Genomic DNA, 13,461 nt, shown 5'->3' with positions numbered 1-13,461 from the left:
TAGCCTCTATCTGAATTTTGTGTTTAGCGTTCATTGCTTTTATTTCTTGTTTTTTCACGTTTATGATAATTTTTCTTGCTTTTTGTTTCTTTCCTTCTTTTTTAATTTTGGTTGTGCCGGCTCTTAGTTGCAGCAGGCAGGCTCCTTAGTTTTAGCTCGCCAGCTCCTTAGTTGCAGCACGTGTACTCTTTAGTTGAGGCCGGTGGGCTCCTTAGTTGCGGTTCACTGGCTCCTTAGTTGCGGCATGCATACTCTTAGTTGCGGCATGCATGTGGGATCTAGTTCCCTGAACGGGGCTCGAACCTGCGTCCCCTGCATTAGAAGGTGGATTATTAACCACTGCGCCACAAGGGAAGTCCTCTAATTTTGCTTGCTTTTGAACTTTATCTTTAAAAAGCATCTCAGGCTACATGGTCTCCTGCAACTTGCTTTCCTGGACTTAGCATCACATTTGTAAGATTCATCTATGTTGTTGCGTGTAGCTGTGGTTCATTCATTGTTGTTGCAATGTAATGTTCAATCGTCTGAATGGACCACAGCATATTTATCTATTCTTCTGCCACTGGACATTTAGATTGTCACCAGGTTTTTGCTAATTTGAACAATGTTGGTTTGAATTCCTTACACATAGCCCCCTTTGCATATCTGTAAGAGTTTCTCTGGGGTATATTTCTGGAAGAGGAATTGCTGGATGATATGGCATGCAAATGTTCAATTTTATAAGATATTGCCAATTTTTTCCACTAAAGTCTGTTCCGGTTTACACTCCTACTACCAGTCAACAAGAGTTCCTGTTATCCATCTTCAACACTAGTATTAAATTCACCGGTCTTTACTCTGTTAGATGCCTTACAATGGCTACAGAAGTGAGGACCCAATTGGCAGAGCATCCACTGACGAGGTAAGGTCCCAAATGCCTTCCCTGCTGACCAAGGAGGTGGAGGGGGCCGGGGTGGGCAGAAGACAAAAGAACTCAGCAAACTGAGGGTCCAAGTGGAGATCACCTTCCACTGCCAGCAGCCAGGCCCCCAGTGGGTTCTCAGGCCTGAGTTAGCAAAATCACCAGCAGGGCCCCTCCTGGGTAGGGAGAGAGTCACAGGCAGGGGGCAGGAACACAGAAGTTCCAGGGGTTTTCAGGGGCTGACTTCTTCTGTTAGTTGGGGGTAGGGGAGGCCAGCTAACAGCAACTTTCAGAGAAGGTTTGCTTTATTTCTTTAAGTCCCAGACCCCTTACAGGTGAATCGAGGATGGAACAGGAACCTCAGGGGCCTGGTCAGCGAGATCCGCAGAGGGTCCCGGGGCAAAACGCCTTGCTTAGCATATCCAGAGTCCATCTATACTCCTCCAGAGGGATTCCCTTCAGCCAGGACCACTGGAAGGGAAAGCAGACAGTGAGCAGGCAGGTGGTCCCACCAGGCCCCTGGCGGACAGCAGCCCACCTTGGATCCTCGCTGGACCTACTCCATCGCCTCCTCCAGGGGCAGAAGCACAGCGTCCTCAGGAGAGGGAAGGGGTGCGGGTGGAAGACAGAGAACCTGAGACGCTTGTCTCCAGCGAAGCGAAGCAAAGCTTGAGGCTTCCCTGCAGCGACGCAGCCCTGATAGCCGCCCTGTCACCTCTGCATCTCCCAGGAGGGGCCCCCACGGGAAAAGGACTCACTGGCCTAATCTGGCCTTGGCGCCAGCTTTGGCCCCTGGACGCTGAGTCTGGGCCAAAACTTCCCCTGAGGGCAAGGGGGGGAAGGTGACAGCCTATAGCTGGCTTCTCTTGGGCTGCCAACAGTTTGGCTTGGGGAGAGGCCCATGCTAGGGTCAGCCTCCTGGCCCTGGAGGTGTATATAATGTACCTTTGCTCCAGTCCAGGTATTTGGATGAGTAGGTGGGTCTATGGCTTCTCTTTCTGGCTTTAGAAATGGTTTCTGAGAGAAAACTGGGGTCCTGGCTCCCTGCTCAGGCATAGTAGGGAGACAGAAGGGTCCCTGGGGCTGGATGGCATGGCTGGGAAAGAACCCTGGGGGAGGGTCAGCTTTGGTGTCACGGGGGTGGCGGTGAAATCCCGGAAACCAGATTTCAGAGCATCTCAGGAATGGATTCTAATAAGCTCAGGTGGGCACCGCTGCCAGGGGGCTCCATTTGCTTCTCCCTGACCCTCTCCTTCAGGCCAAGGGCTGAGCCAAAACCCGAGAAGAAGTCAGGGTGCAGGCCAAGGAGCCACGCGGACGGCGGGCCACAGAAAGAACTGATGATCCCAGGGATCGTGGATTTCAAGCTGATCCGAGAGGCACTGAGGACCTCCAAGCCCCAAACTCCCGGTGCCCACCGCTTCGGCCACCTCAGCCATCACCCCTTCTTCTCCTGGCTCCACCCCCAGCCCCAGCACGTGACCCACATCCAAGGTAGGGCTGGGGGAGGCCAGAGCCTGGCCGGAGGTGGGGACAGGGGAAGGCGTGCTGGAAATGGAGGACCCAGCCCGCGCTTGGCCGAGCCAATACGCGACCTGAGTCAGGGGCAGGGTGCGGGGGTCCAAGGGCAGACTGCCGAGCCCTACAGGATTTACGTCATTGCCGATTCTCCCATTTTACAAATCAGAGAAAGGGAGGAAGTTTCTCCTGCAGAGCTGCACTCTCCTGTCTAACTCAGGCCATTTCATCCACTCAGCTATTCATCCACCAAATATCTAATGAGTGCGAACTATGGGTCAAGCAGTTTTTTAGGTCCTGGGGTTATGAGAGTGAGCGAGACAGACAGTCCCTGCCCTCACGGAGCCGACTCTTTGGTGGGGTAGAATAGGAAGTAGATAAGGTGTCAGATGTGGTAAGTGCCAAGGCTATACGGGGAGGCCTGACCAAAAGCATGACATCTGAGCAAAGAATAAAGGAAGACAGGGCATGACCCATGTAGATCTCAGGGGAAGAGTGTCCCGGGCAGAGGGAACAGCAAGGACAGAGGCCCTGAGGCAAGAGCATCCTGGCTCTGTTGGAGAAACAGCAAGGAAGTCAGTGTGGCTGGAGCAGAGTCAGGAGTGGGGAGAAAGGAGACGCAACAGAGAGGCAGCCGGGCGCACATCGCTTGGGCCTTGGAGCTCACCGTGGTCACCCTTAAGCCCTCTCACTTAGTCAGACGGGAGCCACTGGAAGGTTGAGAGCAAAGAAGTAGCAGAAGGGATCTACTGGCTTTTGAATGGATGGTGGCTTGGACTGGGGAGGTAGCAGTGGAGGAGTTAGTGTCCCTGCTCTAGAGATATACAGAAGGTAAGGCCAACGGGATTTGCTGATAGATTCAAAACAGAGTACGAGAGGGGAGAGGAGGCAGCCTGACTCCCAGGTGTTTGGCCTGAGTAACTGGAAAACTGGAGTCGCACTGGCTGAGACAGGGGAGCCCACAGAAGGGGCCAGTGGAGGGTGGGGAGGGTCAGGGGTTTGGTCTGGGACGTGGGAGATGCAACATGTGCGATGCCTCTTAGAAGTCCGAGGGGAGGTATCGAGTAGGCAGTCAGGTCCATTTGGGGCAGAGATGCCAACGTGAGAGCCGCTCAGATGGCGGTGGTATTTGAAGTGGCATGCTGGATGGGATCATCAGGGGACCATGTAGATGCAGGGGATGAGAACCTGGCACGAACCTGGGGACCCCAAGGCTAAGGGGTTGAGGATATGAAGAGGAAGCAGTAGCCGAGCGGCTGGTGAGCTAGGAGGACCCAGGAGAGTGAGGGGTCCTGGCACCCAAGGAAAGTGTTCAGGAAGACAGAGTGAGCACCCACGGTAAGTCCTAACCACGCTGTTCCCCAGAGCTTAACTAATGATGCTGTGACATCACACAAACCTTAGACCAGAGGGTCCTCACGTGTAAATGTCTCTTACCACCTCCAGGCTGCCATGCACTCAGCCCAGCAAGCCTGACAGATGGCATGAAGTTTTATCCAGAGGGTCTCTCTCTGTGACCTGAGTCCAGGCCCCTCTCATCACAAACTGTGGCTTAATGCCCCCGTCCCCACATCCCCTTCTTTAAGCTGCCTGCCTCTGTGTGCTCACACTTGCACTTCACCGCCCTGTCATAGAACACCGAAAGGACCCCAGGACTAGGGTCTCAGGAAGCCCGGGTTCCTGTCTGACCTCTGCCTGACTCACTGCGTGACCCTGAGCACATCCTTTCGCTGCCATTCTAAGTGTCCCCAGGGGTAAGGTCGCAGTGGTTACAGAGGCCCTCCCAGCTCTCGCCATCTCTGGGGCTTGTGGTTACTGGAAGAAGTGGGCCAAGTGCTGCCCCTGATCACCAGCCTCCTCCCAGCCCCCCGGAGTTCTTGGGGTCCACTCAGGCCCCCCTTTCCACAGCCTCTCACCTTCACAGATCTCACCGGGAAGCCTGTCTGTGTTGTCAGGGACAAGTCCTCTCTGGCCGCCTCACCTCAAGCCACACTCTTACCCCGCTCTCTGATCGGGATGCCCACCATCTCGGCCCCCATTGGAGACCCGCAGTCCAATCGGGATCCCTGGCTTGCTTCTGGTGGGTACTTGGGCCACAGCCCCTCTACCTTGGGGTTATACCTGTGCCTGGTTTGGGTGGGTGCCTGAGAAGGAAAGGGCCATTGCTCTTAGGTCAGTGGGGTCTGGTGGGGAACCCCACTGTTTTCCTTATTTCCTCAGGCAGCTGCATTTGCATTACTCCCCAACCCCAGGTCCTCAGAAATGCACCCCTGCTTGGCTTTGATGTGTCTGAGGAGTCATAACAAGCAGAGGACAAGCAGATTTGGGCAACAGTCATGTGACTTACTGCTCTAGCCAGGAACAGCATTGGAAATACTGTATTTCATAACCTGTGTGCTCAGGCACCAGCCAATCAGAACAATCAGCCATCGATAGTGTGTTGGGGGGCGGAGGGGGAGGGCAGCGTTTCAGAGGCCTCTGCTCTGCCAAGCCTTTCCCTTTCCCTTAAGGGCGGGGAGGATGCCGGGGGAGGGGCGGAGGGGCTTGGAAGGCTTGCTGCAGTGCTCGTCACTAGCCTCGCCAGGAGTCACTGCCCCAGCATATCGACTGAATCTCTGTCCTGGCTTTGGGCTCCTAAAAGAGGCAAAGCTAGGGCTTCCCTGGTGGCGCAGTGGTTGAGAGTCCGCCTGCCGATGCAGGGGACACGGGTTCATACCCCGGTCCGGGAAGATCCCACATGCCGCGGAGCGGCTGGGCCCGTGAGCCATGGCCGCTGAGCCTGCGCGTCTGGAGCCTGTGCTCCGCAATGGGAGAGGCCACAACAGTGAGAGGTCCACGTAAAGCAAAAAATAAAAAGAAAAGAGGCAAAGCTAGACTAAATCACAAACATCTTGGTACATGTAGCCAAACGTTCTCCAGCATCTCCCAGTAAAGCCACAGGCTAGGACACCAACATCAGTAGCCACCACACCCACCAACCCACCAGTGGTGTGATTCCTACTCCATCCCTCAAGGGCACCACCTCCCCTGTGAAACTACCCTTCCCTTTAAGATGCAGGGCAGGAAGACGGGGAGGAGAGGGGCACCTACAGTCCTCCCCACCCCCAGTGTACAGGGAGGGCAAGGAGGAGAGCCCCAGATATCAGTTGGCCGGATCTCGTCCCCTCCTTCCAGAGGCCTGGAAGAAGGAGTTGAAAGACCTGGCTTCCCGGGTGGCCGTCTTCACCAAGGAGAATGAGCTGAAGAGCAAGGAGGTGGGTGCAGAACAAAGCAGCTGTCTGAGAGGAGATGAAATGGACTCACTCCTTTGTAACTAAATCCCTCCCACGTGGCTTCCAGCAGATCAGCGTAGAGCGAGCCTTCCTGAGAGGCGCTACTGTTGGCACAGGGGAAGGGGCCCATGAATTCAACCCAAGGGAGAGGGTCCCAGTGAGGGTTCAGAGGACAGAACGTACCAGGTGGAGAAATCCAAGAAGGGCTCATAGTTTAGAAGCAGATGGGGAGAGGCATACCTAGTGGAGGCACACAGCATAAAGGCTCACAAGCTGGAAAATGCAGGGCATCTTTAGAGACCAGAAGGCTAAAGAACAGGGTACAAGTGGGCAGCAGTGAGGGAGAAGGTGGGAGAAGGGCTGACTTTGGACGTAGGCAAGATCAGCTTGTTTCTCATTTATGAACTTAGTTTCGTGTCTAATCTGAGAAGGAGTGGAAAATCCCTGAAGAATTTCAGACAGAACGGGGGTGGCCTCCTGGGTGCTATTTGCTGTTAAACCAATAAAGACAAGTGGGAGGCAGCTTGAAGGTGGTTGAAATTGGTCCTAGGACAGGCCCAGACCTTTGTGGCTGAGTCTGGTCCTGCCCTTTTCTTGGGCAACAGAGTTCTCGTCCCTGCTCTGCAGCTAACTCGCTGTGACACTCAGGGCAACTCAGCTAAGCTGTCTGGGTCTCAGTTTTCTTATCTTTAAAATGGGGAGAAGGATACTACCAGTCTTAACTGGAGTTCCAGGGGCAGGAGGTCCTAGGCCTTGTGCCCACAGGCCTGGCTCAGGAAGGTTTCCCAGGGCAAAGAAAGGATGGCAAGCTGTGGGGGACAGTATCCTACACCAAGGCAGGATACTGTTTTCAAATCTCTGATGGGCTGGGGGGAGGGGCATAGGGAGGGCTTACCCAAGAAGAAGTACAAGGACCACCCGAGAACCATGGTGGGGAGCCAACATTCAATGAAATTCCAGCAGGAAGAGCAATAGCTATAATGGAAGGGCCGCCCCACTGGCAAGAGGGGTCTAGGACAGGGTGGGGCTGGCCTGGTTGATATCCTGGGTCCCTGGCCTCCTCCTCTTCTTTTCCCCCTTGTCCCCTCTGCTTTCTCCTCTTTCTCCCTCTCTGCCTAAAGTCTCTGGCTGCTTTTTTCTCAGCAGAAGGAGGAGCCTCAGCGGGAGAAGGGGGCAAAGTACTCAGCAGAGACTGGTAGGCTCATCCCTGCTTCCACCCGGGCCATGGCCCGCCGCCACTCCCACCAGGGCATACGAAACCACCCTGCGAGCAGAGATGGAGGAGACCAGACCTTCATCCTACAGGATCAGGAGTTGCTGGTGAGGCGCTGGGAAGGTTGGGGGCTGTGGACCCTACAGAGGCCCTAGTCTGAGGGCAGAGAACATGGTGGTACCTGCTCCCAGGCTCACAGGGATCCAACTAGGACCCTTGAAAACTGCTTTCAAGCCTGGCTTCTCCCAGGGAGCCTTGTGCCTGAGACCATGAAGCTCGAAAACCCCAGACCTGGGAGTCAGAAGCCTGGATTCCAATCCCCAGCTGCCTCTAGCTTTCCGTCTGAGCCTTTCCCTCTCTAAGTCCTTTTCCCTCTCGGGACCTTAGTTCCATGATTCAGCCAAACTGGGAGCACGGACACGTTGTCACAAGGTCTGGTCCAGCTGCGGCACCGGACGTGTTAGTGAAGGGAGCCACGGCGGTGGAATGAGAAGCCTGGAGGTGGAGGCCCTGCCTGGCGTGTCCTCACCACGCCCAGCATGCTGCCCCCGGCAGCCTGCAAGGCTGATTGCAGCCACCTCCCCACAGCCTGGAGCCATCTGGTCTGTGTTGCAGCGAAGCATAAAGCCCCCTCCTCCGTGTTCGAGTGTCCCATGGGGGCCTGAGAGGCACGCAGGGGTCGTGCTGGTGGGCGAGGCAGTGAGAGTCTCTGTTCAAAGGCACACACGTTCTCCAGGAGAGGCCAGACCATGACAGCATCCTGACACCTTCCCTGTGACCAGTGCTTTAAAGCACGCAGTCCCCTTGGAGCCTTACGACAGTTCAGGGAATAGATAGAGCAGACAGGACCCCATTCCACAGATGGGGAGGCTGAGGCCCTGCCGGGTGACAGCCCATGGCCCAGGTCCCCGGAGAGGGAGCAGCATAGCAGGGACTAGAACACAGTGCTTTCTCCACCATAGGGCGGCCTCACCTTCCCTGGAAGTAGGTCCTCAGGTCCTGTGGGGAGGGGGCACAGGGCAGGTAAGTTGGATGCGGAGAATGGAGAGGGACCCCGGGCAGATGGGGGCGGGGGTCACCTCAGGGGGCGGGTACCCGGGGGTGAGGGTGGGCAGCCTAGCAGTCACAGACCTGGGGAGAGGCCCGGCCCAGCTCCCACTCTGCGAGGGATGAGGCAGACCTGCTGGGCACTGACAGCGCCCCTCGGGTCCTGGGGAGACTGACCACCAAGCGCTGAGGGAACCCCGCTTTCCTAGGACGCCGGGGGCTCCGCCTCCCCCCGTGGGCCCCAGCTCCACACAGGCACAGCCGCCAGCAGCAGCCTGGCCTAGGGAGCCCCCATCGCCCTTCCAAGACACAGCTGGATGTCTCGCCGATGATCCCTGACTGGAGGACGCTGTGGGGAAAGGGCCCTGAAGTAGCAAAGATGCCGGAGGCTGAGAAGGCTGAGAAGGCGGCTGGGAGCGAAGAGCACACGGCTCTGGGCGGGAAGGAGCCCCCGGCCGAGCAGGGCACAGAACCAGCTGACTCCGACCCTCAGGCCGCCCACGGGGATCACCCCACCTCTTTGCTAACATCTCCTATCTCTGAACTTGGGAACTTCAGGGAAGGGAGGCCCATGGGGTCCCTGAAATCCCCACACCAAGGACCCAAGCATTCGGGACTCGGTGCGTCTCTGAGGAGCTGACGGGCCAGCCCTGACCCTGCCTTCCCAGTGAGGGACTTTGGGGTACAACCAGCCCAAGTAGGGCTCAGGGATGAGGGGTCCAGGTGTCTGATTCTGAGGTGATTCTGCGAGGTGTCCTCCTCTCTCGAGGCCTCAGATGCCTCATCTGCCCAGTGGGAGGTTAAGAATCTTCCTCCAGGGCTGTAGGCAGAGAAGGCTTTCTACAAAGTGTAAAGTCCCATGCAGAGGGGAGGCAGGGACCATCGTGGGGACCCGTCTAGCCAAGCAAGGGCTCTGGGAGACCACTTCACGGGGGAGGCAGCTGTGCAGCCAGCTACAACACGCTGTCCAGCCAAGCTGACCCCGGCCTGTCCTCCTGCCCACAGATCCTGGAGCTGCTTTCTCAAATCCTGCAAACAGACTCCTTGAATGCTATCCAGTTCTGGCTACTCTACGCACCCCCCAAGGGTGAGGACACAGTCCCGGGCCCAGAACCTCATCTGAGTGGAGACCGCTGAGGGCTGTGTCCACTGTTTCTGCAGGACTCAGGTGTCACTCGGCTCCCACCCCAGGGCCTTACACGGGGGCCTCTCCTCCTTTTTGGAGCCCCAAACTAATCTCTTCCAGCTAGACGATGTCACTGCTCCCTCCTCCACATTCCTCAGCAGGGTTTCCAGGACCCTGCTCCTTAGAGGGGACCCCCTCCTCCACACTGACCGCAGGCCTCGGCCCCTGGGAGGGAGACATTCAAAGACCATACTTAGCAGACTCGGCCTTTAATCTACCACTGTGGGAAACGCACATGCACAGAGATGCAAATGCACGTACATAAGAGCACACACACACATGCACATGAACACGTAAATGGACGTACACATACTCACTGGGGCGGGAGGTGGAGGGTGTATCTAAGTGGGAGGGTGAGGAATGATGAGAGTCAGAGAACTGATTGGACGGGAGAGTGGAGGGGGGGGGAGGGCGGGTCCCCAGCAGGCTTCCCAGGGGGCCAGGGGGCGTGGTGGCAGGTGGACCAAGAACCAGGTACACTCGAGAGAGGTGTGGAAGGCCGAGGCACGCTGCACACACAGGGGCCAGAGAAGTGTGGCCTTCCCCACGGGCCCCCGAGGACAGAATGTGAGATGGTTAGAGAGAGCCGTCTGGTCCCACTGGGCAGGAGAGCTGGAGGCCCTGCTCCCTGACTTTCCCACCTAGCGGCAGGATGGGGGCCGAGGTCTTGCCCCTGAGGATTCTCCCCCACCTGTGCTTACAGAGAAAGACGTGGCACTAGGCCTCCTACAGACAGCAGTGGCTCAGCTCCTTCCCCAGGCCCTAGTCTCCATCCCAGCAGAAAAACTCCTGAACCAGCTCCAGGAAATTCAAGAACCACTTCAAGAGAGGCAACAGCTACCCTACAGGTGGGCTTCGCACCCCTCAGCTGCCCCTCTCCTCCCTAACATTCAGCCACCTGTCCTCCCAGGTGAGGCCAGTGGAGGCCAGAGGAGGGAGCCCGGTGCTGGCCAGAGCCTGGGCTGCCTAAGCCTGTCCTGGAGGAAGAGGCCCGTGCTCTCCCCTGGACCCCGCCCCCCAGTTCTACCTATGCGGCTTGAAAGCTTACTCTGCCAGACCAGACTCCAGGGGCCAGCTGTGGGGATGCTGAGGGGGTGACCTGTGTCAGTTATAGCAAGACAGGGCTGGGTAAGCCCCATCTATCTCTCCAGGAGCTCTTGGTCTTTGGGAAGACACAAGCAGAGAAGGAATGGTGACACAAGGCAGGCAGAAGTACCTTTATGCTGGTATTAAGTCCTCTGCATGGCTGGAGAGAAGGATTAATGATGAGCTGGGGAAAGGGAAGATGAGGGAAGTCTGCACACAGCGGGGGAGTGGGTCCTGAGTGTCAGCCATGGGACCAGCAATCCTGAGTGCCCACTATGTTTGCCTGACACCGCTGGGTGTTTAACACATTTCTAGTCCATACAGCCACCCATGGAGGCAGTATTACCTCCATTTTACAGATGAGAAAACTGAGGCTCAGGAACAGTTGAATGACAGCCCCAAATCACGCAGCTGGGCAGCAGAAAAGCTGGGGCTCAGACTTAGGCTTATCTGACTTCCAAGCCCAGCAGCGCTCAGATTCACCAGGGAGCTTATTGAAAAGACAGATGCCTAGAGATTGTCACACAGTAGGGTGGGGGTGAACGCGGAGATGTGTATTTCCAACAGTCCCCTAAGTATGTCTGATAGTGCCTGGGGACACTGCTGGGATGGATAGGATTTGAACAAGCAAATGAGAGGGTGGGGAAAGTCAGGAGTGGAAGTCAGAAATGGGAAGCGTTAGGGAATGTTAAATTTGGGAGTGGCTGGAGCGCGGGTGGGCTGATTGGTGAGAAGGGGGCGGCGTGCTGTGCTGGCTTGGATGTGCTGAAGGTGTGGGTGCTTGTTCTGGCCCTGGACTTGGTTTTCTTTTCCACTTTGAGACCAGGGGTGGCACAGTGGTAAGGCAGCTTCACTGTGACCTTAGGCAAGCCACCTCCCATCTGTGAGCCTCTGTTCACCTTCTCAAAATACCCTCTCCTGGAATCATAGGGAGGAAAAATTACATCGGGTGCATCAAAAAGCTTGCTGAGTGCAAAGTCAGTACAAGATATGAATGTTATCCATGCTCCTCAGTAATTCATTAGGGAAGCAGGGTTTCTGTCTTCTCCACTCACACAGGAAGTCTTCCCGTCTGCAGGGAAGCAGCAGGCCAAGGGAGGGCAGGTGCAGTGACCTCTCTACAGCTCATTACAGAAGGGTCTTGGTTCCCTGTGGCCACAGCGGGCGATGGAGTCACAGTTGTTGGGGTCCTGCTTGGGGTGGGGCCATCCCTGGACAGACACCTGCTGGCTCTCAGGAGGGGTGGCTCTTGCCTCTCTCTGGGGCACCTTCGCCACCTCCCTGCCCACCCTGCCACTCGGCTGGCTGCATGGCTCCAGCCTGACCTTCCCAGCCTCTCCTTGTGTTGGTTTTAGCCAATCCCTGAAGAAGACGAAGACACCACCTCTATCAAAATGCGAAAAACCAGGTAAGAGTCCACACAGCAGGTCACTGGGGGCTCACAGAGGCCCACCATGGCTAGATTCCTCAGGGGATACAAGGACCCCCTGGAGATGGGGCCCTGCCCAAAGAAGCAGCTCATTGGGCTTCCCTGGTGGCGCAGTGGTTGAGAGTCTGCCTGCCGATGCAGGGGACACGGGTTCGAGCCCTGGTCTGGGAGGATCCCACATGCCGCGGAGCAACTGGCCCCGTGAGCCACAAATGCTGAGCCTGCGCGTCTGGAGCCTGTGCTCCGCAACGAGAGGCCGCGATAGTGACAGGCCTGCGCACCGCGATGAGGAGTGGCCCCCACTTGCCGCAACTAGAGAAAGCCCGAGCAAAGCAACGAAGAGCCAACGCAGCCAAAAATAAAATAAAATAACTAAAGAAATAAATTAAAAAAAAAAAAAAGAAGCAGCTCATTTCATCCATCCATCCATCCATCCACTCATTCGTTCAGCAGATCCTTAATTAGTACCTAAGTGCTAGCTTCTGGGATCACTGGGGGAGAATTTGGAGACGAGTTCCTGCTGCCATGGAGCTTCATCCTAGGGAGAGGAGTGCAGACCACAAAGACACCTGAGGCAGATGGGTGCCCTAAGGAAAATGACAGGGCGATTGGCAGAATCAGGAGGACTGGCAGGGTGGGGAGAGGGCCCCTTGAGCCAAAAGGCAGGAAGGATCCAGCCCTCTCTGGGTCAAGGGAGAGCCTGCGAGCAGGGCTTCCACCTGCCAGGTGTGTTGGTGAAAGAGCAGGCAGGCCAGGGTGGCCGGAGCCTTGTGGGTTGGGGACAGTGGTAAGGAATGAGATAGGTGGGCAGAGCCGGCCTGTGGGAAAGGCCAGGCATGTGGTCTCATAAAGAGAGCATGGGGTTCACTGGAGGGTTCTCAGCAGGGTGTGGTGGGACCCCTCTGGCTGCTGTGTAGAGAATAGACTGTAGGGTCCCAGAGGGGATGAGGGAGACCAGGGAGGAGGGGGTACCTTAGACCAGAGCGGGGTGCGGGGGAAGGGGAAGGAAGGTTGGAGGGGAGAGGAGAGGACAGGTATTCTCGATGTACACTGTTCTCCCCCACTAGACTGTAAAGAGTCCTGTGTGCCAGGCAGCGTGTCTGACACAGAGTAGGTACCGCTCAGACATCTGTGACCTGGATGTAGAAGAGGGTGGTGAGGCTGGGGGAAGGGAGTCAACCCCTCCCAGGTTGCCAGGAGAGCCCGAGCGGAAGCCTGGCCTGGCCCAGGCACGCACACACCCACCAGGGCCTGGCGGGGAGAAGGGGTCTCCCCAGATCTCCTGGGCAGCTCCCAGGTAGGGGCCTGGCCCCTCACGCTCTCCTACCTGCTGTGTTCCCCCTCACACACAGAGAACACTGGGAAAGCACAAGTTCTTTGCGTGCACTCCAGCCAGAACCCAGAAGAGAAGGCGGCAAAGCCAAAGGCAGAGGGCTGAGGAGTTCGCACCACTTTGCCCACCTCGCTCAAGAAGAGCCCCTGAGTTCAAAGATTCGGCCCGCACCTCCTCAACAGCAATACCGGCTTTCCTATCACATGGAGCCTATTAAAATACTGTCTTCCCCTTAAGAGGACAGTTCCGCTCTCCTACCAGGAGGTCTGTGCTTGGGTAGTTTGCTCCAGGAGGGGGGATGAGCTGTACCAAACCATCCTGACTCCCTTGGAGAAAGCCTCCCCATGTGGGGCTCCCCTGGTTCTGTTAGGTTCTGGAGGACTGAAGGGCAGGCGGTAGATGGGGCTCTGCTCATCCCTGAGCCAAGTCTCCCAGGGTTCTGGGTAGATAAGAGCAGAGGGTGGGAACTCACAGGC

The 13,461-nt window shown here is 56.7% G+C and overlaps 1 protein-coding gene across 1 annotated transcript; it reads left to right on the top strand.

Annotated features, from left to right (window-relative positions):
• Nucleotides 1–854: 854 nt before the first annotated feature.
• On the top strand, nt 855–13,199 carry TBATA (thymus, brain and testes associated; the record flags this gene model as incomplete). The annotated part of the gene is made up of 9 exons (XM_082610431.1): nt 855–901; nt 2,160–2,395; nt 4,344–4,499; nt 5,594–5,673; nt 6,835–7,011; nt 8,957–9,038; nt 9,841–9,985; nt 11,579–11,631; nt 13,005–13,199. 9 exons carry the CDS (start codon nt 855–857, stop codon nt 13,088–13,090), a joined length of 1,062 nt encoding a protein of 353 aa, XP_082466557.1. The 3' UTR covers nt 13,091–13,199.
• Nucleotides 13,200–13,461: the final 262 nt, after the last annotated feature.

The sequence above is a fragment of the Mesoplodon mirus genome (genome assembly GCF_964341445.2).
Source record: "Mesoplodon mirus genome assembly, chromosome: 2".
NCBI lineage: Eukaryota > Metazoa > Chordata > Mammalia > Artiodactyla > Ziphiidae > Mesoplodon > Mesoplodon mirus.
The sequence above is the reverse complement of the archived record's forward strand: the minus strand, read 5'-3'. Positions and strand labels throughout refer to the sequence as shown.